Below are 24869 nucleotides of genomic sequence, written 5' to 3' on the forward strand. Positions count from 1 at the left end.
ATCTTCCTGACCCAGGTCTCCAGCACTGCAGGCAGATTCTTTGCCGTCTGAGCCACCACGGAAGCCCCAATACGGAAGCAGGAGGTCTAAAACCAACCCTCCACCCTAACATGGGTAAGCGAAAGACCAAGAAGTAGGGTGGGCTGGCCAGGAACTGAACTCAGGTGTCCTGACTCCTGCCTAGTTCTGAGCCTTTCCCAGTCACTGAAAATCTAGAACACTTAATCCTCCTGCCCTCTGACCTTCACCCCAGCAGCCGGGGCCTCGGTTTCCTTTCTTTCTTTGGGGATACCCAGATACTGCCGGACGAAGTCAGCTCAGCGTAGACCACGCCCAGCAGCTGTGGTTGCCTAGCAACTGCTACAACAGCCTCCCACGTGATCGCCCCGAAGGCCCCCGGTCAGGGTGGCCCCGAGGCGCCTGATCAGATTCACGCCTCCTCAGGCCTTGGTTTCTTTGGAGCAGCCCACACCGGGGTTTGGGGACCCTCAGTTCCTCTTCTCAGGTTCTTGTGTCCGCAGCCGGGATTCCTCCGAGCTGGTCCACAGGCAGAGGGCTGCCCTCCCGGGAAGAAACGTGACCGCGGCGCCTGTGGGGTCCTTCCGAACGGCGGGCGCAGGCGGTGAGGCGGCGTGGGGCGGAAGCACGGTCTCCAGCGGCCGACTGGGAGTTTTGGGCTGAGCAACGGGAGGTGAGTGCCGCTGGTCAGCGTCAGGGGAGGCTTGCTCTGGTGGAATGGGAAATTAAATGTCAGATCTGGAAGAGATGCTATATGTTATATGCCACGTTCACTTTACAGATGGGTAAATTGAGGCGTGGAGTAGGATAGAGAATGAAAGCCCGCCCCCGCCCCCCCCCCCCAACCGATTCCTGGGTTCCCTGCGTGTCGTCCGTCTGTAAAACTCTTTCCCTGGGCAGGGGTCGTTCTTGCAGTGTCTATTCCCCTATCTTACTCTCTCTTCCAACTGTGCCGCGTTCACTTCTCTATCAAACTCCCTCCGTCGTTACTCTGTGTTGCTTTGAGAGCCTGCATTGTAGCGGGAAGCTGCAGTGAAGTTTGGTACCGAAATTCACTAGTTTTGTGCAACTGTGGGCAGGTCAGCTGTCTTCTCTGTGCCTTGTTGGAGCCATACATTTCGTCATTCAGTAAGTGGTTCTGTTTTGTGCCAGGCACCCTTTTAAGTGAAAACAAACAAAAACAGTCCTTGCTTAAACTGTAGTTGGAGAGGTGACGGTAAATACATAGATACTTGTATATCTTGTATATACAAGAATAGATACTTGTCAGCTAATGATAAATGTTAATAAAAATAATAAAACATTGAAAATAGGGGTTGGGAAGTGTGGGAGGGGGGAGGAGTTTTTAGAGTGACAAGGGAAGGTTTCTCAGAGAAGGTGCTGTTTTAGTAGAGACCTGAGTGAGATGAAGGAACAAGGTATACAGGCCCAAGGGAAGAGCATTTTGGAAGAGTAGAGTAAGTGCAATGGCCCTGAAGCAGAAATGATTTGGATTATTTCATGAACAGTCTTGTATAGAAATTTCTGCAGTCATTTCATAGGTGTCTTGAGAGAATGAAATGTGCACAGAGATGATAGCTCTTTGGAAATAAAAAGAATATGCGTATGAAAGTTTCTGTGATAATTTACATTTACTTATTAGTAGTGGAGCTATTAATTCTCTATTTTATCCACAGTCAGCACTCAACAAGGGGCACTGAAGGAGGTGGAGGGATTACCCTCATGGAATAAATACCAGTATCTCAAAATTGAACGTTCTGGTCAGTTAACATTTATCCAGTGCCTACTTATGTGAAGTGGTGTCTTGGGCATTGGCACATGGGCACAAGGAGCACAGGGTTCCTGTATTCAAGAATGGCCAAAAAAGTTTTTTAACTAAGAAATACAAATAAAACAGACAAAAGAATGGCTAAAAAATAATGCCAGCTAACATTGATTGATCCTGGAATCGTGATGAATTCTTTACACAGCCTATTTTGTTTAATTCTCATAACGCTTTATATGATGAAAATTAATCACTTTATTTTCCAGTTGAAGAAACAGGCTTGGAGAGGTGAATAGCTTACTTAAAGTGACATAGTTATCATAGTTATTAAGTGACAAAGTTTGGATTCAAATCTAGGTCTACCAGTTCCAGAGCCCTGACCAGTAACCCATGCTCTGGTCTGTTGTCTATTACTTGTAAACTGTAGAGTTGTTGTTGAGGGTAATTAGTGCAGTTAACTACCGTTGATGACAGAAAAGGCTGTAGCATCATAGGTGAGTGAGAAATTGAGACTCCAGGAAGACTTGAAGGAAATGGTCTTTGAACAGTTTTTTGAATAGAATTTCAATACTTGAAGTGGAGACAGCCCACAAAATATTTATTAACTGCAGAGAAAAAACAAGTATCTTTATGCAGTGGAAAGGCCTGGTAGACACCACCATAATCAAGTGGTTAAGTTAACATCAGCACTGATGGAAGAGATTAAAATCACATGCCACTTGTTAGGAGTTGCACTAAAAAGAGCACAGCCTCACTACTGTGATAGTCTTACCAAAAAAAAAAAAGCATAATGACTCTAATCATGAGGAAATATCAGACAAACTTAAATTCAGGAACATTCTACAAACTCACTGGCCTATAATCTTCAAAAGTGTTAAGTCATAGAAATCAAGGAAAGACCAAGGAGTGTTCGAGATTGAAAGAGACTAAAGACATGGTAGCCAGGTGCAAACATGGAGTCCTTTCCTGTGCCGGACATTAGTGGAACAGTTTCTGAAACTCGTATGGGGGCCTGTGGATTAGGTGTAGTAATGTGTCAGTATTTTCTGATTTTGATGGTTGTATTGTGGTTTTATAGAAGAATGTCCTTGTTTGTAGGAATCACATGCACTAAGAGCAGGGGTTGGCAAACTTTGTCTATTAAGGGCCAGATAGTAAATATTTTAGGCTCTGAGGGCCATATAGTCTCAGAGGCAGCTCCTCAGCTGTTACAGGGGAAAGCAGCCACAGACAGTATAAAAAACGGGTATGGCTGTGTTCTAGTAAAGCTGTTTTCATAGACACTGAAATTTGAGTTTCATAGAACTAATTGTCATGTATCATGAAATACTATTCTTTTGACTTTTTTTTTCCAAATGTTTAAAAATATTAAAAAAATCATACCTTCCAAGCTGTTATGAGAACAGCCAGATTTGGCCACAGGCTATAGTTTACCAACTCCTGCACTAAGGTCTGAGGAGGTGATGAGACATTATGTCAGCAACTTATTCTCAAATAACTTAGGAAGAAGTGATGTGCACTGTTTCTGCAACTTCCTGTATTTAAGTACTTTAAAATTCTTTTAGTATTAAAAAAAAAAACCAACAAGTGGGCTGGGACTTCCCTGGCAGTCCAGTGGTTAGGACTCCATGCTTCTATGGCAGGGGGCGTGGGTTCAAGTGCTGGTGGAGGGGAGGGGAAGAAGTGGGCAAAGTGTATGTGAACAGACACAGGATTAGGACAGAGAGGAGGGAAAAGTACAGGGCTTTAGAGGAGCAGTTGGTGGGTTGATGTAACTGGAGAGGAGAGTGTGCGAAGGGATATGGTCAACCATAGGCCAGGGTGTTTCCTCACCAGCATCTAACTTTTCTCTTGTTGAATTTTAGCACCATGGATACTGACTTGTATGATGAGTTTGGGAATTACATCGGACCAGAGCTTGATTCTGATGAAGATGATGATGAATTGGGCAGAGAGACCAAAGATCTTGATGAGGTAAAACAAATATATTACTTTTTCTCATCTCTGTTTTTAAAAAAGCAATGAAATAGTGAATCTTCTGTGCTCCTATAGTAACCTGTATTTATCTCTAACATTGCCCTTTTTATAATTATTATGATTTAATTTGGTTCTTATACTGCCCCTAAGAAAGCTTGAAGTTCCAAAGGAGCATATAAGGTAATTTCATTGGTAGGGTGGTTTTATATTCTGAGTTCTAGTTCTTCAGGTAGTAGCTCTTCTTCCATTTGCTTGAAGTGCCTTTTGGCTATCATGAATAGTTCTAACTTAGAAAAGGTAGTCAGCTCTTTCGAGGGCTGCTGTCCTGGGAGCTCCCTCATAAACTCAGGTTTTAAAGATGTATAGGGCCTTCCCAGGTGGTCCAGTAGTTAAGAATCACCTACCAATGCAGGGGACATGTGTTTGATCAGTGATCCCAGAAGATTCCACATACTGTGGAGCAACTAAATCCGTGCGCCACAACTACTGAGCCAAAGCTCAAGGGCCCTTGAGCCGCAACTAGTGAAGCCTGCCTGAAATGAGAAGTCTGTGCACAACAACGAAGAGTAGCCCCCACTCGCCGCAACTAGAGAAAGCCTGCGAGCAGCAACGAAGGAAAAAAATACATAAAAGCAGTAGAAAGGGAAGACACAGATTCCTGTGCCTCCTCTTGAGGAGAGTTACAGAGGATGAGGTTCAGAAAGGTTTGAGGCTTGCCGAAGACACCAAAGGCAGCTTTTATGTTGTAGCACTGTTTAGAACAAAATGAGTAAGAAGCACACTGATGAGCCCACTGCTCCTCAGTGGAGGCTTGCTATTAATGGGACAGCAGAAGAGCAGGAGAAAAGTCTTGACTGCCATTTGTCTTCTTCATCAGAGAAACTGTCCTTCAAACCAGAAAAAATAGAATAAACACTGGAAAAAGAAAATTGAAACCATGTAGGTGAAAAGGGAGTAGCTCGCACCTTTAGATGAGTTCAAGTCTCCAGGCCCCAGATGAATTGTATCCTGGGTGGGACAGTGGGTGAGACATTGCACAGGTAGGCTAGTAAGCTTAAGAAAATGAGGCATGGCCATGGTGCTAAAAAGTGAATTGGGAAACTCCTACTTTTCAAAGAGGAAGAAAAGGTACTGCCTTCAGAAACTATGGACTAGTGAGTGCTATGCATCCATGGTAAAAATTATGGAAGGAATTTTAGAATAGATGACTGTTGAACACTTAGGAAGCCAGGATGAGTTTTTAAAATAATAAATTTCTCTTGATCCCATTACTAGATATAAGTCATAGGTATGTTGTGGATATTATGTGTATCCTGGTTTGGGCAAGGCATTTTTTTTTTTTTTTAATAAACCAGTTTTCTTTTTTAAAATATTTTAAAGAGATTATTTTTCATTATACAAGTAACTCACGAATCCAGTTCAACCCAAATAGGAAGGCTTCCTTGGTCTTCATTTCATTTCACTCCCTTTCCCCACTGTAATTCATGATGTCCTTATGGAAAGACAATGCACTGAGTTATAATACAATTTGGAGAGGTTCCAGCCAGTTGAACAGTGGGACCCAGAGAGTGTTAGTTACTGGATCACCACCAGAGCTCTTGTGACATAACCTGGGCATCCATGCTTAGTCCTGTCCTTTTTAATCTTTTTATCAATGACCTAGGTGAAGATAGAGAAGAGAGGTGTATAAGATTTGCACATGACATAAGCCAGTATACTGGATGCATGCTCAGTGCTAAGTCATGTCCAACTCTGTATGACCCTATGGACTACAGCCCACCAGGCTCCTCTGTCCATGGGATTCTCCAGGTAAGAATACTGGAGTGGGTTGCCCTCCAGGGGATCTTCCCAACACAGGGACCGAACCCGTATCTCTTACGTCTCCTGCATTGGCAGGTGGATTCTTTACCACTGAGCCACTTGGTGTATATATATATATATCCTGGTGTGTGTATATGTGTGTGTGTGTGTGTGTGTGTGTGTGTGTGTGTATTCTGGTATATATTTCAGACAATACACTGGATAACAGAATATAAAGTCAAAGATTCTTGAACTTGAATCTTTGAATACTGAGCTAAATGAAGTCCACGAAGTCATTCAGTATTTGTCGAGCACTTACTGTTTGCAGGAAATCCTGATGCAGAAGGGAGCCAAGGCAGTATCCATGCCCTCCTGGCACAGGCTCCTTGCCAGGAGAGATGAAGTACAAGCAAGGTTTATAATAAGATACAGGGAAGGATAAGCACCGTTTAAGTCCTAGTAGCTTGTGTCTGTAGGGACATCTCTGGTGATCCAGTGGCTAAGATTCTGTGCGTCCAGTTCAGGGGACCCTGGTTCAATTCCTGGTCGGGAAACTGCATCCCATATGTCACAACTAAGAGTTCACATGCCCCAGCTAAAGATTCTACATGTGGTTGTTCAGTTGCTGGGTGAGTCTCTTTGAGACTCTTTGCTATGGACTGCAGCATGCCAGACTTCCCTGTCCTTCACCATCTCCCGGAGCTTGCTCAAACTCATGTCCATTGAGTTGGTGATGCCATCCAACCATCTCCTTTGTCATCCCCTTCTTCTCTTCCTGCCTTCAATCTCTCCCAGCATCAAAGTCTTTTCCAGTGAGGTGTCTCTTCCCATCAGGTGGCCAAAATATTAGAGCTTCAGCATCAGTCCTTCCGTGAATATTCAGGGTTGATTTCCTTTAGGATTGACTGGTTTGATCTCCTTGATGTCCAAGATCCCTCATGCTGCAAAGAAAATCAAAGATCCCTCCTGCATTCTGCAACTAAGACCTGGCACAGCAAATAAAAATAATTTTTAAAAAAACTCACATTTTTAGTAATAATATATAAGGAAGGGTCATTCCTGGCTAGATTGACCACGAAAAATACCTGAGGAAGTCACATTCAAAGTGGACCTGAAGAATGGGTAGGCATCTGTGGGGGAGAGAGAGTAGAGTGATTAGTGATTGCCCAAGCTGGGGGCAGGAACTAGGTGGGTAATGACTAAAGAGTACAAGGGTTTTAGGTGGGGCATGATGTAAATAATCTAAATTTAATTGTGGTGATGGTCACCCAGCTGTGAGTATACTGAAGCCCATTGAACTGTAGGCAGATTGTGTGGCATGTGACTTAGATCTCACTGAGGCTGTTAACAACAACATAAACTAAAAATAAAAGCAGGGGGAATGGTTAAGCAATGTTTGTTTTCACCTCAGTCCAGAGGGTCGAGGGAATCCTACTCTAGTTGAAGCGCCTCAGTATTATGGCTTGGGCGAGGCGCTCTCCTTGTTTAATGAACTCACGAATTCCTTTCTATTTCATTCTTATACCTGTTACCACAAGAACTCTGGTGTACACATGCTTTTTTTACCTGTAGAAGTTACAAAGTATGTATAGTTGCAAGGTGCGCCTGAACTTTTTTTCAATCTTTGTTTCTTTGGCTGTGCTCTTAGTTGTAGCACAAGAGATCTTTGACCTTGGGGCATCTGGAATCTAGTTCCCTGACCAGGGCTCGAACCCAGGCCTCTTGCAGTATGAGCACAGAGTCTTTGCCACTGGACCACCAGGGAAGTCCCTCTGCACATGTATTTTTAATGTAGGTAAATGGTATCATGTTGTCTATATCATTCTGTTTCTTGCTTTTGCCACTCAGTCTTGTGGTGAGTGATGTATTTTTAGGATCCATCCCTGTTGCTGTGTGTCTGTCTAGTTTGTGGCATCTGATTGCTGCTCCATTCTCCCTGGTGTATATCACCCAGGATACCTGCCAGCAGCCTTCCCTCATCACAGATAATACTGCAGTGGCTGTTCTCGGGTATACCCAGTTATGCTCCATGTGAACATTTCTGGGGGTTATATTATATTCCCTGAAGCAGAGTTGCTGATGATAGGGTTGTATATATACTTAATGTGTTTATACTGTCAGGTTCCTCTTCAGCGTGGCTGTACTCGTCCAGACTCTTTCTAGCAGGGTGAGAATCCTATAGCCTCCTAGTCCACATAGGTGTGTACATTTTTTTTTAAAACACTTTTTATAGAGGTGTGTAACAGTGAAGAGCTTCCCTGATAGCTCAGCTGGTAAAGAATCCAGCTGCAGTGCAGGAGACCCCAGTTCGATTCCTGAGCTGGGAAGATCCCCTGAAGAAGGGATAGGTTACGCACTCCAGTATTGGGCTTCCCTGGTGGTTCAGATGGTAAAGAATCGCCTGCAGTTTGGGAGACCTGGGTTCAATCCCTGGGTTGGGAAGATCCCCTGGAGGAGGGCATGACAACCCAATCCAATATTCTTGCCTGGAGAATCCCCGTGAACAGAGGAGCCTGGTGGGCTACAGTCCATGGGGTTGCAAAGAGTTGGACATGACTAAGCGACTAAGCACAGCACAACAGTGAAGAGATACATCAGATCAGATCAGATCGTGTCCGACTCTTTGCGACCCCATGAATCTCAGCACGCCAGGCTTCCCTGTCCATCACCAACTCTCGGAGTTCACTCAGACTCATATCCATCGAGTCAGTGATGCCATCCAGCCATCTCATCCTCTGTCGTCCCCTTCTCCTCTTGCCCCCAATCCCTCCCAGCATCAGAGTCTTTTCCAATGAGTCAACTCTTCGCATGAGGTGGCCAAAGTACTGGAGTTTCAGCTTTAGCATCATTCCTTCCAAAGAAATCCTAGGGCTGATCTCCTTCAGAATGGACTGGTTGGATCTCCTTGCAATCCAAGAGACTCTCAAGAGTTAGATACATACATAGGATTTTAATAATGGAGACAGGGAAGAAGGAAGGCTGTTCTAGAAAGGAGTGGAGTTGGCAGGAACCAAAAGGTTTGTTATTTCATCGTAGTTCTTCCTTGACCCCAGAGCTCCCTTCCATTACCTACCATTTCCCTTTTCCCAATTCGGCTCATCTCCGAAGAGTTGTTACTTGCTGTCTCCAAATCCTTTTCTCCCTTTTTTTTTTCTCAAACCTACTTCTGTTCTTTGCCTCTCCCATTCCACAGAGACGGCTGTCGTCAAGGTCATCAGTGACCTCTGTGTCAGACCGCATCCTCACCCTACCTGCCCTGCCCACAGCACCTGACCCAGCTAATTACTCCCTCTTTAAAACACTCTTTCCTGGACTTCCAAGGAACCTCTGGACTTTCCTTCTCTCTTCTGGCTGGTCCTCCTCAGTCTTCGCTGCTGGTTCCTCCTCATCTTCCTGACCTCCTAACTGTCAACAGGTCCCAAAGCTCCATTACTGATAGCTGTTCTCTGTCTCCACTCGCTCCCCTGCTCATCTTATCCAGTATATCAAATACCTTCTATTAACTGAGGACTCTCAAATGTTATCTCCAGCCTGGACTTTGCTCTTGAACCTCAGGTGGTATGTCCAACTTCCTGCTTGGCATCTCTATTTGATATCTAATATAGCATCTCAAACTTAGCATATCTAAGACCTAAACACAGAACTTCCCCACTCCCTGTATCCTGCTCCTGCCTCCAATTACTCTTACTGTCTTCCTCATCTTATTAAAGACTGTACATTCCCCAGATCAAAAACCTTGCCTCTTTTTTTTTTTTTACTCTACTTTGAATTCACTAGAAAATATTTTTGGCTCTATCTTTAAAAATATATGCAGAATCCAGCCTCTTCTGACCACCTTCCCAACTGCTCCTCTGATGTAAGTCACCATGAGTGCCATCTCTCTCCTCCTTCACTGCAGTAGCCTTCTATCGAATCTCCCTTCTTCCATTATATTCTCAGTATGAGAACCAGAGTGATTCTTCTAAAACAAAAGCCTGACTGTATCATTCCTCTGCTCAGAACTTCTAGAACCGGACCTCTCAGCCTTGCTACCATTGACATCTGGGGCCAGGTAATTCTTCATTGCAAGAGCTGTCCTGTGTTTTATAGGATATTGATCACTATCCCTGGCTCATGCCCACTAGGTCCCCCCCCCCCACACCCAGTCATGACAACCAGAAATGCCTTCAGATGTTGCCAAATGTTTCCCAGAAAGCAAAATTGCCTTTGTTTAGAAGCACTGCCATAAAGTCAGATCACTTAGAATGATCCAGAGGATCCGACATGATCACCTGCTGTGTGATCTGAGCTCATACTGTTCTCCCGTTATTTACTGAACTCTCACCATCCTGTCTTCCAACAGGAAACTGGGCTGTCTTGTGAGTAAATGCTATTATTATTGGAAGTATTCAACAGGGGCAGGAATACGTAGAAAGACTTCCTTCATTTGATAGAATTGGCTGTGTGCCAGGCTGTGAGTTGAGCACGCAGAGTTGACTAGTTCTTATAGAGCTCCCATCCTGTGGGATTCCTGATGTGTGAGACGTAGGGCAGGGTCCAGAAAAGTGCCTTCCATCTGCATCCACTTGTGACCAGTGGCCCTTAAGAAAGGGTTAGGTTTTTTTTTTCTTGGTTAGAATACATAGATTTATTTCTTTGTTATATCAGCTAACAGGGCCTGTAAGCAATTCCCTGGTGGCTCAGTAGTAAAGAATCTGCCTGCCAATGCAAAAGACTCGAGTTTGATCCCTGGGTCGGGAAGATCCCCTGGAGAAGGAAATGGCAACCCTCTCCAGTATTCTTGCCTGGAGAATCCCATGGAGGGAGGGGCCTGGCGGGTTTCAGTCCATGGGGTCCCAAAGAGTCAGACTTAGGAACTAAACAGGAACAATCTAGCACACGTCTAGTGCCCAGGTCTTGGTTCTGTAATCCCATTCTCTGATGCAGAAACTGTGACTCCTTAGATAAACGGCTGACTCTGGACAGGAGAAATATGAGATGAACCTGGAGCATCTTCTGGTGCTGTAAAGTAAGACGTGTTTAAAAACAGCAACCACACAACCATGGAGGCATATTGAAGGGACACAGGAGCCAATGAAGAGCTCCCAGTGACCAAAGAGGCAACAGCTTGAACAAAATATAAGTATTACTGGATTCTTTCCCAAAGCATAAAATGAATATTCATGAGCTCATAATAGTAGAAATTAATAAATGAGACCAATTTCTTTCCATAGGATTTTAATTAACTGATGTAAACATTCCACCCCTAAGAATACCACAACTCTACACTACTCTATATAAAATAGACAAGCAATAAGAACTCACTGTATAGCCCAAGGAACTTCACCCAATACTTTGCAATGACCCAGATGGGGATAGAATCTAAGAAAGAGCGGATTTGTGCATGGGTATAACTGATTCACCTTGCTGCACAGCAGAAACCAGCACAACCCTGCATTCAACTGTACACCAACAAGAATTTAAAAAACAAAAACATAATTCCACTCTTAAGTGTAGGCTATACACAGTGACTTCATTCCAAAGAGTACAATATTGGGGAAAGAGGGTAACTTGACAGTACAAAAACCTGCGAATAAGACCTTGGCTCGGTGATCAAGGTTAACATCAACAGTAGTAAGTCATATTGAGAATATATATCCTTGATGTGGGGTGAAAGTGGTGCTGTTCTCTGTGGTCATCCTTTCAAAATCCTTTAAGGTGTTAAGATCCCCAAATCCTACTTATGAGAAAAACTCAGTCAAATTCATTGAGAAAGTTTCTATAAAATGCCTTACTCAAAACTGGAGGCCATCAAAAACAAGGAAAGTCAGAGAAGCCCACGAAGACATGATCGCTCAAGGTAGTGTCCTCAGTGGGATCCACATTGTTTTTCTTTGTGTGACTTCCTAGGCACTGAGCCACCTTTTTGTGTCCCTTTGGTGCCTGTAGAATTTATTCCCCTGGGGTTTTGTTTTCATTACTTGGTGGCACAGTGGCTGTCAGACCTCTGAGGTCCCAGTGGAGGAAAGTTTCTCACTCAGATCGAGGCATCTAATAACTCTCTGCACAGACTCTCTGCCACTAATTTCCTGTCTTCAGGAGGGTTAAGAATGCTCTACTTTCAAGTCCTGCAACTGCATCTGCCCAGAGTCCATAGCTGGCCCCTCTGCACATGTCCCAAGAAAGGGTTCATTTGAATCGGGAGAGTGGTCTGTGCCCATGGCTTACAGTCTTCTCATTGTGGAGGATCACTCAAGGGTAGACCCTGCCTTGCTGACTCCTTAGTGCAGAACTCAAGAAGCTGCCAGGCGTGTGACGTTATTGCTTTTAACTCAGGTATTGTAGTCCGTCCCTGAGCAGGAAGAGGGCGTACCTCTTCCAAACTCCTTCCCGCTTTTGCGTTCAGGTCGATGAGGACGAGGACGACGACGATGTGGGCGATCACGACGAAGACCACCCTGGGATGGAGGTGGTGCTGCACGAGGACAAGAAGTACTACCCCACCGCAGAGGAGGTGTATGGCCCCGAAGTGGAGACCATAGTTCAGGAGGAGGACACCCAGCCTCTCACAGGTCAGTCAGAGGCAAAATCAGAATGGAAACCTCGTGTGATAGCCAGAAGCAGTCTGAAAAAGTTCAGTGAATGACATGACTCATTTTTCTTTGAGGTGCTGTCTCTGGGTTGAGATTCAGTTAACCCTGCTTTGATATTCAATAAAACAGCTCGTTACTAAATAAATATGAGTTGCTTCTTTACCTAATATCTGTTTAGGTTCACGAAGACTGTCTTTGAGTTCCCCCTCCAGTCTGTTCTGTTTTTTGTTTCCCATCCAAATAATGCCAGTTCCTTTAACCAGTCCATCTCTTAATAAAGAGATATTCCATTTAATATCTTATTAGCTATCTTATCTAATATCTTATTTCTTAATAAAGAAATATTCCACTTCCTTAATAATTGCCACTGATCTTCTGGGAAGTAGTTGCATTTTATAAATGAAGGGGAAGTTCTGAGCTGCATTCACCTCATCCTGTCCTGTATCCAGCCCCTCTCCCCTCCTCCCACAAAATGAAGTCCAAACACCTCAGTCCACAGGTCAGGATCCTTCACTGTCTCGTGCCAAACAGCATTCCCAGAACTTCTGCAACCTGAGTGGTCCTTGAGAATAATATAAATTGGTGTCCTATATCATCCATTCCAAAAGCTGAGTCTCATGGAATAGGGCCTTTGATATTTTTGCTTTATGCCTACCTGTACATCACTCCTTTTTTTTTTTTTTTCCTTCCTCCTAGAACCCATTATTAAGCCAGTGAAAACCAAGAAATTCACTCTGATGGAGCAGACGTTACCTGTCACGGTGTACGAAATGGAGTAAGTTACAAGGTCTTGCGGCCTCTGCGCGTATATTGTGGGTTCGTTTTCTCACGGAGGTTGGAGGTAGTTTGTGGTTGAAGTAGCCAGTGGGTTGGGGGCAAGAGGTGATGAGAGCAGTGGCATCCATTTGTGCCTGAGTCACTTTACTGGCTTCTCTCTGTGACCAGGTTCAGCTCTGTGGCTGGCTACCTGCTGCCAGATCTAGTCTGACAGCTTCCAGCTTTATTTGGTAGGTAAGAGGGCATATCCATGAACTGTTTCTTGTTTATTAATTAGTTTATTGTTTAAAAATTGAGGTACAGTGTGGTGTTAGCTTCCAGTGTACAGCTCAGTGATTCAGATTCTTTTCCCTTGTATGTTATTACAGAATACTGAGTATAGTTTCCTGTGCTGTGCAGTAGGTCCTTGTATATACTAGTGTTTATATGTTAATCCCAGACTCCTCTAATTTATCACCTCTTCCTGTTTGGTAACTGTAAGTTTGTTTTCTATGTCTGTGAGCCTATTTCTGTTTTGTAGATAAGTTCGTTTTTTTGTTTTTTAATTCTACATACAAGTGATATCATACGATATTTGTCTTTCTCTGTCTGGCTTACTTCACTTAGTATGATAATCTCTAGGTCCATCCATGATGCTGCACCAGTGAATTATTGTGAAAGCAAAAATCACTTCCTACAATTTGCCAAAATATTCCGTCATCTTATATGGTTGCTGAGATAGGCTCCATCTTAACTTTCTTCGTGGCTCTCCTATAGATCTCAGCTGTTTTCTCTTCTTCCAAACCTTTAGTTTGGTATTGGAAGCCTACCTCTGAGACAGACTTGGTATTGTAATTATCATTGTTAGGGCCACCAGAGCCTATTTTGACTTGGTAAGGTTGCTAAGTGTTTTGGGAACATAACAACTCTTTATTTTGAAAAGGAGGCACAAGTAGGTATGTGTGTGGAATAATTTAGACTATTCATACTGCAAACTGTTTGAAAAGATTTTCATTGATGAAATGCACTTATAAGACCCTCGTATTAGGACACTTGTGAACCATTATTAGATAATGAAACTTTTTTTTCCTTTAAAAAAAAAAAAAAAAAAGTTGACATCTTGTCCAAAGGAGTGAGGTCCCTTCTGAAACAGTCAGCTCACCTGCCATTGTTCATACTTTCTTTTTTTTTTTTTTTTTCCATTTATTTTATTTCTGGCTGTGCTGGGCCTTTGTTGCTGCATGTGAGCTACCTGCTACCAGATCTAGACTGACAGCTTTCAGTTTTATTCTCCAGTTGGTCTGAAAGTTGTCCCTGGCCAAAAATACCTAACACACCTCTGTGCCACTCGCCCGTTTGAAAACTGGCCAAAGCCCCCTTTTCTCTTTTCCTTTGTCCTTTCAGTTTCTTGGCAGATCTGATGGATAACTCGGAGCTCATCAGAAATGTGACTCTCTGTGGCCATCTGCACCACGGCAAGGTAAGCAGGCTTTTGGCTACTTGGAACAGGGGTGCTCTTCATTTCTGCTCATTTTTTTCAGCCCTCAGAGTCACATGTTGGGGTCTGAGGCCTGAAGGCTGGACCTCCTGACTCTGGGGGCCTCCGTGCCTATTGTGAAACTGAGCTGTGAAATTCCAGCTTTTTCTGAGCAGCAGATGGAAAGCTAAGCCACTGGCATGCCTGAGCCTTGTGTCTACATCTGGACAGAAGAGGGGAAATTGAGCCTTACTTTGATTTTGATTTTATAAGTTTTTATTTCCTGGGGGATGCTTGTCTAAGAAAGATTTCATCTTTCATTTGAAAATAATCCTGTGGCTTCATTGTTGATCCTTTGCTGCACCATAATCCTCTCTGCTCTCCTCTTCCTCTCTTTATTCCTAAATTATATGGTGTACTGGGGGAAGGGTAGAATCGATTTTCCTTGGTGGGTGGCAGAACATAACTTTCTCTTCTCTTTCAGACATGTTTTGTAGATTGTTTAATAGAGCAGACTCACCCGGAAATCAGAAAGCGCTATGACCAAGATGTAAGTAGAAATCCTGTTCAGCGTTTAGGATGAACCATTCAGAATATACAGGGGTGGGCGTCTCTCTCCTTCCCCTTCCTTCTACCTTGCCACTCTCATTATAAATAATGATGCCTTAGGATTGTGTGCCTTCTAATGTGCTGTTTTATAATTGTAATTTCTATGAATAGCCCTTAAGAAAATGATTTCAGCTTTCTTGAGAACATAGAGAATGTTAACCTGCAGTATTTTGGGGTGATCTGTTCTTCACTTGGGATCGCTCCTCTGTTCTGATATATCCTGACTTTTATAGCCTATTCTTTCCTGTCATAGTATTAATAGCCTACTCTATAAATATAGTACAATTGGACCTTGTTGCTTTCATGATAAATTTAAGTGACTGTGAATGAGGCCAAGTGTGGCTGCAAGTCTCAGTGCAATAAATGTTCAGTCTCCGCCAGATCGACTGTTTTGACATGCGGGGGCTCCACGAAAGCCAGCTATGTCTCCGTGTACCACTGCGAAGAATTCAGTGCATTTGATATAATTTAGCTCTCCGGCCATACCTGGTCTTTAGTGACTTCCCCCACTCCCCAAGAAAACACACATCCAGGAAGGAGCATTTTCTATCTGGCAGGGCGCCAGTCTCATTGTCTGAAATGTCTGTAGGGACACCCTGTTATCTTCCATCTCTTCTCCTGAGGCAGAGACCCTGGAGCGGGGAGGTGGTGAGGGAAAGTGATTGATGGTTTGTGTGGGAGCGGAGTCTGAATTCAGGTGGTAACCACAGTTCTTCATTATTTTTATTTTTAGCTGTGCTACACTGACATCCTCTTCACAGAACAAGAGGTAAGTGTGCCTTTGGAAATCTGATTGCTGTTCACAGCAGTAGTAGTTTTGTAGGGAATGTGGAGGAGCCTTTATGATAACGGTTTGGCCCATACCACTGCCCCTCTCTCACTCCCACCCCTCACCTCTATCTCCCTGCTTCTCCTAGTCATCCCAAGATCTGTAACTTGAAAGAGAGCTGGGTAGGCAGACTGTCCGGTACAGGGGGGACCTTCGTATCCTTGGCTGGATATAATTTAGCTTAATAGGGCAAGTGCCAGGAGGTGTTGAGAACATTTATGCTCTAAGTTTTGCAGAAGCTAAACAGGATGTTTTAAATGACATCATCCTTAAAAATCTGGTGTAAGATGACTCCGTCCATATGTTGATCTCTGGGAGTAGCTTCTCTTGGTGAATGGGTTCGTCTGTCTTTGTGCTTTTCTTTCTGATTAAAGGAGTGAGTATACTTCTTGGTCTTTGCCATTCCACCTAGTTGGGCTTTCTTTCCATCTGGATCTTTGTCCCTCCCCTCTAACCCCTTCTGTTTCCGTCTCCTTAATTTCTATCTGTTAAATGACCACATGGAAAGCACAAGAGTGTATGATTAGCCAAAGGAACTTTAAGCAGTCCTGGCATATGTTAAACACTCAATAGATATTAGCTGTTGTTTTTATATATATGAATATATTTATATATTTGCGTGACTGAAGTTGTTTTAATACTTTCTGTTACAGCTTTTATTATATATATATTATATATACATACATACATGGTTTGGTTTAGTCACTCAGTTGTGTCCAACTCTTTGCGACCCTACAGACTGTAGCCTGCCAGGCCCTTCTGTCCATGGGATTTTCCAGGGAAGAATACTCGAGTGGGTTGCCATTTCCTTTTCTCATATATGTATATATTTAAAAACCTAAAATACCCCAGATTGTTTCTTTTCACTTATAGGGTGCTTAATTATTTTTGTTTACACTGTATGAGGAGGGTAAGATTTTAGGACTCTAGATTCTCTACTAAAGTTTAATACTGCTTTGCTGGACTTCCCTGGTGGCTCAGACAATAAAGAATATGCCTACAATGCAGAAGATCCTGGGTCAGAAAGATCCCCTGGAGAAGGGAAGGGCTGCTCACTCCAGTATTCTTGCCTGGAGAATCCCATGGACAGAGGAGCCTGGCAGGCTATAGTCTATGGGGTGGCAGAGTCAGACACTACTGAGCAACTAACACTTATTTACTGCTTTGCTAGCTTGTTCATTTGTTTTTAGCTTTTTGTATTTCAACCAACTCCTCCCCGTCCGCCACCCCCCAACGCTGTTTAACATCCAGATAGTTCATCTTCAAGGTCATTCTGGTGAGAGGCCTAGTTAAAAATCACACCCATTACAAGGAGATACATCAGGATAATTTACTAGCAACTGGAAAGACCCAGGAGCACCATGAACCCCTTTGGCATAGGAAGAGGCCTTGATCACTCTTGCCCTCTTTCTCTATGCTTTTCAGAGGGGTGTTGGCATCAAAAGTACTCCTGTGACAGTGGTCTTGCCAGATACCAAGGGGAAATCCTACCTCTTCAACATCATGGACACTCCAGGTAGGACATCCCTTGACCTTTCACCTTCAGAACTTTACCCAGCTTGTTTCTCGTGGTCCCACACTTTCCAGAACAGAATGTTGCATCTTTGTTTTTACATTTCCTTGCCTTCGTTGAGATAATTTTCTTTTTTTAACTGTCTTTTTTGCATCTAATGAGTTAATTAGCAAGCACTCTGCTCCAGACCTTCTGTTTTGTTCCTCTCTTGACTCTGCTTTACAAGATTTAAATTTGGGGGAATCTTATAGTCATGTATTCATTGGGGCAGCAAAGCTGAGTCACACATGGTCCTGGGCTCAGGCAGTCTCGGTCTTTCAATCTTTTGAGAGAGACTGGGGGAGCACACACCAATGGCTGGGGGACTTGCAGGTTACCACACATTGCCCTGTGGCTGACTTTCTCTTTGGAAAGGCCCAGCTCAGGGTTCTCCTGTTTGTTTGTTTGTTTTTTAATTTTTGTCCACAGCCTGTGGGACCTTAGTTCCCCTTCTGGGGATTGAACCCACACTCCCTGCACTGGAAGGTAGAGTCTTAACCACTGGACCACCAGGGAAGTCCAAGGCTTTTCCTTTTTTAAATAGAAAAATTTGGGTTTTGACAAATTGGCCTTCTTTGCCCCATCAGATGCCCGTTGCCCTCATACCTCTCAGCCCCCAACTCCCAGCCCGCACCCACCAGCCACCTTACCAGCAGCCTGTGCAGGCCCTCCTTTGCCCTTTTTCCTACCTCCAAATTGTCTTCAGTCTCACAGAACTCTACTCACTGCTGAGACTGGTTTAGTCTGTGAGTATGAATGCCTTATGCCCTCCTTGGTGAAACACTTCCTTTGTGTTTGAGGGTCTCCTGGATAAAAGCTTAATCCAAGCTTTTAGTGACTTTGATGCAGAATTTTATGCCCTGCAGGGAGCTGTGGGGAGAAGGGAAAGAGAATATTCGTGGGTTTGTGTGCTTTGCAGCCCCACCCTGCCCCCAATCATGTACAAGTTAATTGTGCCTCATCCTGCCACCACACAAATTGTGACTTACTTGGTATTTGCTTTCTAGGACACGTGAATTTTTCTGATGAGGTCACAGCGGGCTTGCGCATCTCAGATGGGGTGGTCCTTTTCATCGATGCTGCTGAGGGCGTGAGTCTGCCTCTGTTTTTTTACCCCCCTCCTCCCTGTTACATTTGCCCCACATGATGCCCAGAGCTCTGAGGGAGCTGGGAGCTAGAGAACGTGAGAGTCTGTGGGATTAAGGTTCACGTTTGCTGTAAAAATGAGGGCAGCAAATGAAAGTCAAAATTAGTTCTCATGAGTCTCTCACTCCCTACCCAGTGAGGCTCAAAATGATCACAAAAATGCAAAGGTAAATAAAAGGGAAGGAGGAGCGTTTGAAATGTTAAGAGTTTGTCTAAGCTAAAGAGTTTGAAGTTACAAGATCCAGGGTGTCTTTTATATTTCTAAATAGAAAGATTCCGTCATTTGACTTAACTTCATTCACGTTGTCATCAGTGAGATAACCAGCAGAGGGAGCCAGAGTTGCCCTTTTTTAAAATTGACTTCATTTTGGAATAATTTCAAACTTGCTGAAAAGTTGCAGTAACACAGCAACTCCCCCTCATTTGTAATTCTCTCTGTACATGTACACATGCACTCACGTATGTATGTGTTTTCCCCTTGTACCATATGAAAAGGAAATATTTCAAAATATATTTCCTATGAACAAGGACATCACTTATGTAACCATAATAGGCTTACCAAAACCGGGGAACTTAACATTGATACAATTGTTGTACAGAAATTTTCCTATAGACCTTAGTCAGTCCCAATAAATGTCCTTTATAGAATTTTTTTTCCTAATCCAGGATGATGCATAACATTTAATTTTCATGTGTCTTTCATAGGAATGGTTCTCTTATCTTTCTTGGTCTTTTATGACATTGGCATTTTTGGAGAATATAGGCCATTGATTTTGTCATTTGTCTTTCAGAGTATGTTCATGGCTACTGGGGTACATTACTTCTAAAATTTCTCACTGAACACAGATAATATACACCCATACATAACTGTTTCTATACATACATATTAAAAAACATTAAGGTAGTAAAAAAGGAAAAAATCAGTTTATCTTAATACCCACAATTCTTTTTTGTTTGTTTCGTTTGAACCTTGAGCCTTGTAGGATCTTAGTTCTTAATTCCCTGACCAGTGATTGAACCTGGGCCCACTAAGCGAAAGCACCAAGTCCCAACCACTGAACTGTCAGGGAATTTCCCTAACACCCACAATTCTATTTCCACACCACAGCTTCCCAAGCCTTTCTTGGTTCCTTCTCTGGCACTGAGAAACTTGGCTCCCCAAATCATCAGTGTATTTATTCATTTCTCAACCCTACAAGGTCCCCTCTTAAAATTTCTGACTCTACTGTTGAATAAGATGCCCTCTGCTTCCCCCTCGTAATCTATTTCCTCTTTTCCCCATTCTTCATATTTTAAAACAGAACTTTCTTTGACTCTGTGCTGGCCTGTTCTGCCCTCTTTGCACTCATCCCCACCTTGTGTGTCTCAGGTGATGCTGAACACAGAGCGGCTGATCAAGCACGCAGTGCAGGAGAGGCTGGCAGTCACCGTGTGCATCAACAAGATTGACCGGCTGATCCTGGAGCTGAAGCTACCACCCACGGATGCTTACTATAAGCTGCGTCACATTGTCGATGAGGTCAATGGATTAATAAGGTAGAGGAGCCCCCGAAGTATACCTCCTGTCCCTGGCACTCTGGTTTTTATAAATCTTAACCTTGAACACCTCTGGGGGCAACTCTGAGCTCTTGGCATGCATTGACGAGCTTGTTGGACACAGCTGGAGGAACATTCTGTGACTCTTCAGGGTCTGACTGCCTAGCCTTGGCCTCATTAACTCTGCTCCTTAACCAGAGAGGCAACTGGCTGCACATCCTCAGTTTATTACTGCGGTCAGTTCTCTGAGCTCTAGAGTCAGTCTCATCTTCACCAGCCAACCATGTAAAGTTGGGCAGATTCCTTAACCTCTTAGAGCCTCAGTTTCTGCTTCTATAAAAAGAGAATAGTAGTATTTGCCTAATGAGATGTTATAAGAAATTAAGTAGATAGCTGACATAACATACTTAGCACAGTGCTCAGTGATAATAGCTTATGGGTGAATAATGTCAGCTGCTATTATCTTATTAGCACAGACTCAGTAAGAGAAGGAGCTGTTGTCTTTTGTTTCTTACTGAAGCTGCTTTTCAACAAGATGGATTTGGGGTTTAGGTTAATAAGTATGAATGATGGTTGGGAGACCTTGGAATCATGGTGGCTTTGAAGAATAGGTTAAATACTTCTTAAGGACAGTTTAACCTGTAGCGGAAAGATGTATGGATAACTTCTTGAGGCCCCCTGCAGGGCTTGGGAGGAGCCTGTCCAGCTGAGAAAACTCCCCTCCACCCGAGGATCCAGGACAGACCCCTCATGGCCCAGGACAAGTTCACCTTTAGGAACAGCCCCAGTTTGCAGTGCTGGTTCTTAACAGGGGTATCTTCTCCCTGACACTGGAGAGGCTGAGAATGACTGGAGCCCAGTGTTATAGCCAGAATCCAAAAGATGAAATGATCCACTTCTCTGAAGACAGGGCAGGGGTTGTGTAGGGCTAAATCGTGATCTACTAGAACAGGAAGTTAGGAAGTCTAAGAAGTCACATCTCAAGCGCCAAGCAAGAAATATCACCATAAATATATTGTTTAGAAATATGGAGGTAAATGCTCTAGAAGCAGCTTTTAAAGAAGTTGAAAACACTCTCTCTGGGGAGCATAACTTGGGAGTGTGGTAGGGGAGTGCTCTGTAGAAGCCAGTACTTGTATTTCTAGATTAAGAAATTGCATAAAGCAGTGTGTCAGGAAGGCTTGGGTTGATTCCTGCTGGTTTTCTTATAAATACTAGTGAACTTGGGGGTACTGTGGCTTCTGCATGACTTTTAAGACTAAATGTTTTAACTTGAGTTTGTAAAGCAAAGCCAGACAAGACCATATGAGAATGTGGAGCAAAGTTGCTTTTTTTTCCATTCATTCATTCATTTACTTATACTGGTATTTCTGTTTGTGAAATTGAGATATCTCAAATGTACTCCTGTTTTATCAAAGTAGTTTCATTTCCTGTGTTCTGAGGTGTTTGTCCTCCCAAGTTTCCCTTTGTCTGGCGCAGTTAACTTCTCCAGGATCATGCAGTATGTTTCCAGCTCTGGAAAATCATCTTGTTACTGGGAGTTAGGGAACAGCTCCATCATGTCACTTTCTTGGAGCCAGCTGTTGGCGAAGCTGTGTGTGTTATGCAAACCCCTTCTGAGGGCGGCTGCTGGAGAGAGGCTGTGATACCAAATCCTGCCCTTCATCCTTCGCCTCGGGCCCACACTGCAGCCCAGCCCAGCCCCACACTCAGGGTCCTCTCTCTTTCAGCATGTACTCCACGGACGAGAACCTGATCCTTTCCCCGCTCCTGGGCAATGTCTGCTTCTCCAGCTCCCAGTACAGCATCTGCTTCACGCTGGGCTCCTTTGCCAAGATCTATGCTGACACCTTCGGTAAGCTCTGGCTGGCAGTCTGTCTCACCAGCTTCCCCAGAGTCCTGTGTGCGTTTCCTGCTGAACAGTTCAGAAATGGGCCGCACGCCAGAGTCCCTGCCAGAGAGAGCACTGTGTCAACTGTTACCAAGTCACATTTGGGGCTCTTTGTGGCCCTGAGACTCTCTTCTCGGGCTCAGTGGTCTCCAAACAGTAGAAGGATAAAGGTGCCTGGGAAGAAATGGGTGAAGAGGGGGCTCACACCAGGAACAAGAATCTCCTCAAGTGACATAGGTTTTGTCAAAAAGGAATTATTCATGCTCCCAAAGCCATGCAGGCCTTTTCCTCAAAGATGGAATCTCTCTCACCAATTGTGCTTCAAGCTGTATTTCCAACTGTATCCAGGCATATAAGGGGCTTCCTTGGTGACTGAGTCAGTAAAGAATATGCCGGCAATGCAGGAGACCCGAGTTCAGTCCCTAGGTCGGGAAGATTCCCCTGGAGATGGAAATGGCAACCCACTCCAGTATTCTTGCCTGGGAAATCCCATGGACAAAGAAGCCAAGTGGACTACAGTCCTTGGGGTTGCAGGAGTCAGACATGACTTAGCGACTGAGCCACCAGCACCACCGGGCACATAGATGTTTCATAGGCCTACTTGAGAACTCAGGTTGGATTCACAGCCCACTGGGACACCCGGCAGAATGATTTTATATGTAGGTCCCTGGAGCCGTAGCACCCTGGGCCTTTGGAGCTGAATTCCAAAGATGGAAGAGCCCTGGGGCCAACTTCCCAACTCTCAAGACAGTCCCACATGCTCCACCTCTGTGCCTCCTGGGGCGCCAGTGTTTGTGTTCGCTCCAGTCAGTGGTCCTGCCTCACTTTCAGTGTGGAAATGTTTGCTCTGGTGAAAGTAACAGGCCAATTGAAACTTGGTCTTTTTTTTTAACGTGTATATATTTACTGCATCCTTATTTGGAAAAGTGAAAAATACAGTAAAATCTAGTCAAGGAAACAAAATTCACCCATAACCTCATCATCATAACTACTGCAAGCATTTAGATACAGTTCCTTCTTTCTCTGTTCAGTGTTTTACATCAGTGAGATCTTATTTCATATATAATATAATTACATAAGATAAATATTTACTTAGTATTAGATCATAAGAATTTGTCTGTTAAATCTTATCTATAAATACTATTTTGGGACTTCCTCGGCATTCCAGTGGTTAATATTCCACGCTCCCAGTGCAGGGGATGTGGGTTTGATCTCTGGTTGGGGAACCAAGATCCCACATGCTGCACGGCATGTCCAGAAAAAAAAAAAAGATTTTCTATAACTGCCCATTGGTCCACTGTATGAATGTATACTTTCTCATCATTAGACATATATTTTGGTTGTTTCCAGATGGTTCTTCCTAAAAAAGGGTTAGATGGACAATAAATGAAGATCATCTGAACAGGGTTCCAGTTTATGTTTCTGAATGTTCTTTGAATCAGCATATGAAGCAAAATCCCAGACTGTTTATGTAATTGTATTACATTGATGGTTCAGTTTCTGACTGAAAATGGCCCTGAGCCTCAGGCGAGATTTATTACTCATCCTTTGAACCCAGTGTTTATGCAGACACCAGCTCTGGGCCCCAAGATCATTCTGAGACACCATGTATGGACTTGTAGAATGTCAGCCCTGGAAGGAGTCAGATCATCGAGCCCTTCCCCATCATTTTCCATGCGGGAAAGCTATGCCCAGGGACACAGAACTTATTGGTGGGCTTGGAGCTAGAATGCACCTGTGCTTTTTCTATCACACCATCCTGCCAGAATTGAAACCATGTCCTCCTACCAGGATTACAAGGCATGGTGAACGATCTCTGACCTCAGGGAACTTCCTCCAGTGGGTAGACAGAACTCCACAATGATGAACATCAGGAAGGTGGTGTGGTCAGAATGCTGGTGGCTGCCGTAGGCGGGTGGGGCTGAGGGAATTCAGCTCCAAAGGCCCAGGGGTCTGAGAAGGCTAAAGGAGAGGGGGCTTGGACGGTAGAGAGTAAGGAGCCAGGGGTTCCAGACTCCCTGGGCTGGAAGAGGAGGCGAGGATGCAGGAGCAGCTTTTTGGGAACAGTGGATTCTTCATCAAGGAGAGGCATTCAACCAGGCCTGGCAGCTTGGGTTTGGAGCACATGGAGAGAGCTTGGAATGCGGGGTTAAGGAGTTTAGACTTTATCCTGTAGGGAATTAGGAGCTAATAAAGATTGGGGTAGAGTGGTGTGTGCAGGGCTGGCTATCTTTGGCCAGAGAAGAAAGGGACATTTCTTTACACATTTTCACCAGTATCAGATACAGGGTTGGCAATATTGGCTTGATGTTGACCGTGAGATTGAGGGTGGGGGTGGGGGTCGATCAGAGAGATGTTTGCACTTTCTTTGTATCAGTGTTTATTTAACTTCTGTCACACACTGGGCCTGGTTCTTTGCCTACACAGCTCAGTCCAGGGATGATAGTATAGTGTGTGTTAAGTGCAGGAGTGGGAGGTGTGTAAAAGACACAGTGGTTCATGGGAGAGGGAGAGTTTCAGTAACTAATAACATGGGAAAGAAAGGAAAATGTGGTCAACGAGCTCTGGACTTAGAAGATCTTGAATTTTAAAAGCCACAATGTCATTCTTATTCTTACTCTTGCTTCTCTTCCTGGGGTTCCCTGCTGGCTCAGACAGCAAAGAATCTGCCTGCAATGCCGGAGACCTGGGTTCCATCCCTGGGTTGGGAAGATCCCCTAGAGGAGGGCATGGCAACCCACTCTGGTATTCTTGCCTGGAGAATTCCCATGAGGAGCCTGGCAGGGCTGTAGTCTATGGGGTTGCAGAGTCGGTCACGACTGAGTGACTAAACACACATAAAGATTAGGTTAGGTAGGGATATAGAGGGATAAACCATATATTTCCTGTTAATTTTTTAAGGTCTTGTGGGATAAACAAGTCCAATAAAATTTTCTTTAAA

At 44.0% G+C, this 24869-nt stretch overlaps 1 protein-coding gene across 1 annotated transcript in view; it reads left to right on the forward strand.

Moving 5' to 3' along the window:
* Window positions 1-506: 506 nt before the first annotated feature.
* EFTUD2 (elongation factor Tu GTP binding domain containing 2) overlaps window positions 507-24869 on the forward strand; it is a 36762-nt gene continuing 12399 nt past the window's right edge. The window contains exons 1-11 of the mRNA XM_006045560.4: window positions 507-691; window positions 3649-3757; window positions 11946-12111; window positions 12829-12907; window positions 14293-14368; window positions 14850-14915; window positions 15708-15743; window positions 17229-17319; window positions 18363-18445; window positions 19871-20037; window positions 21768-21892. Of these exons, the coding sequence (XP_006045622.1) occupies window positions 3653-3757; window positions 11946-12111; window positions 12829-12907; window positions 14293-14368; window positions 14850-14915; window positions 15708-15743; window positions 17229-17319; window positions 18363-18445; window positions 19871-20037; window positions 21768-21892 (994 nt within the window). The 5' untranslated portion in view covers window positions 507-691; window positions 3649-3652. The remainder of the gene's footprint in view (window positions 692-3648; window positions 3758-11945; window positions 12112-12828; window positions 12908-14292; window positions 14369-14849; window positions 14916-15707; window positions 15744-17228; window positions 17320-18362; window positions 18446-19870; window positions 20038-21767; window positions 21893-24869) is intronic.

Source organism: Bubalus bubalis, chromosome 3 (genome assembly GCF_019923935.1).
Source record: "Bubalus bubalis isolate 160015118507 breed Murrah chromosome 3, NDDB_SH_1, whole genome shotgun sequence".
Taxonomy (NCBI): Eukaryota; Metazoa; Chordata; class Mammalia; order Artiodactyla; family Bovidae; genus Bubalus; species Bubalus bubalis.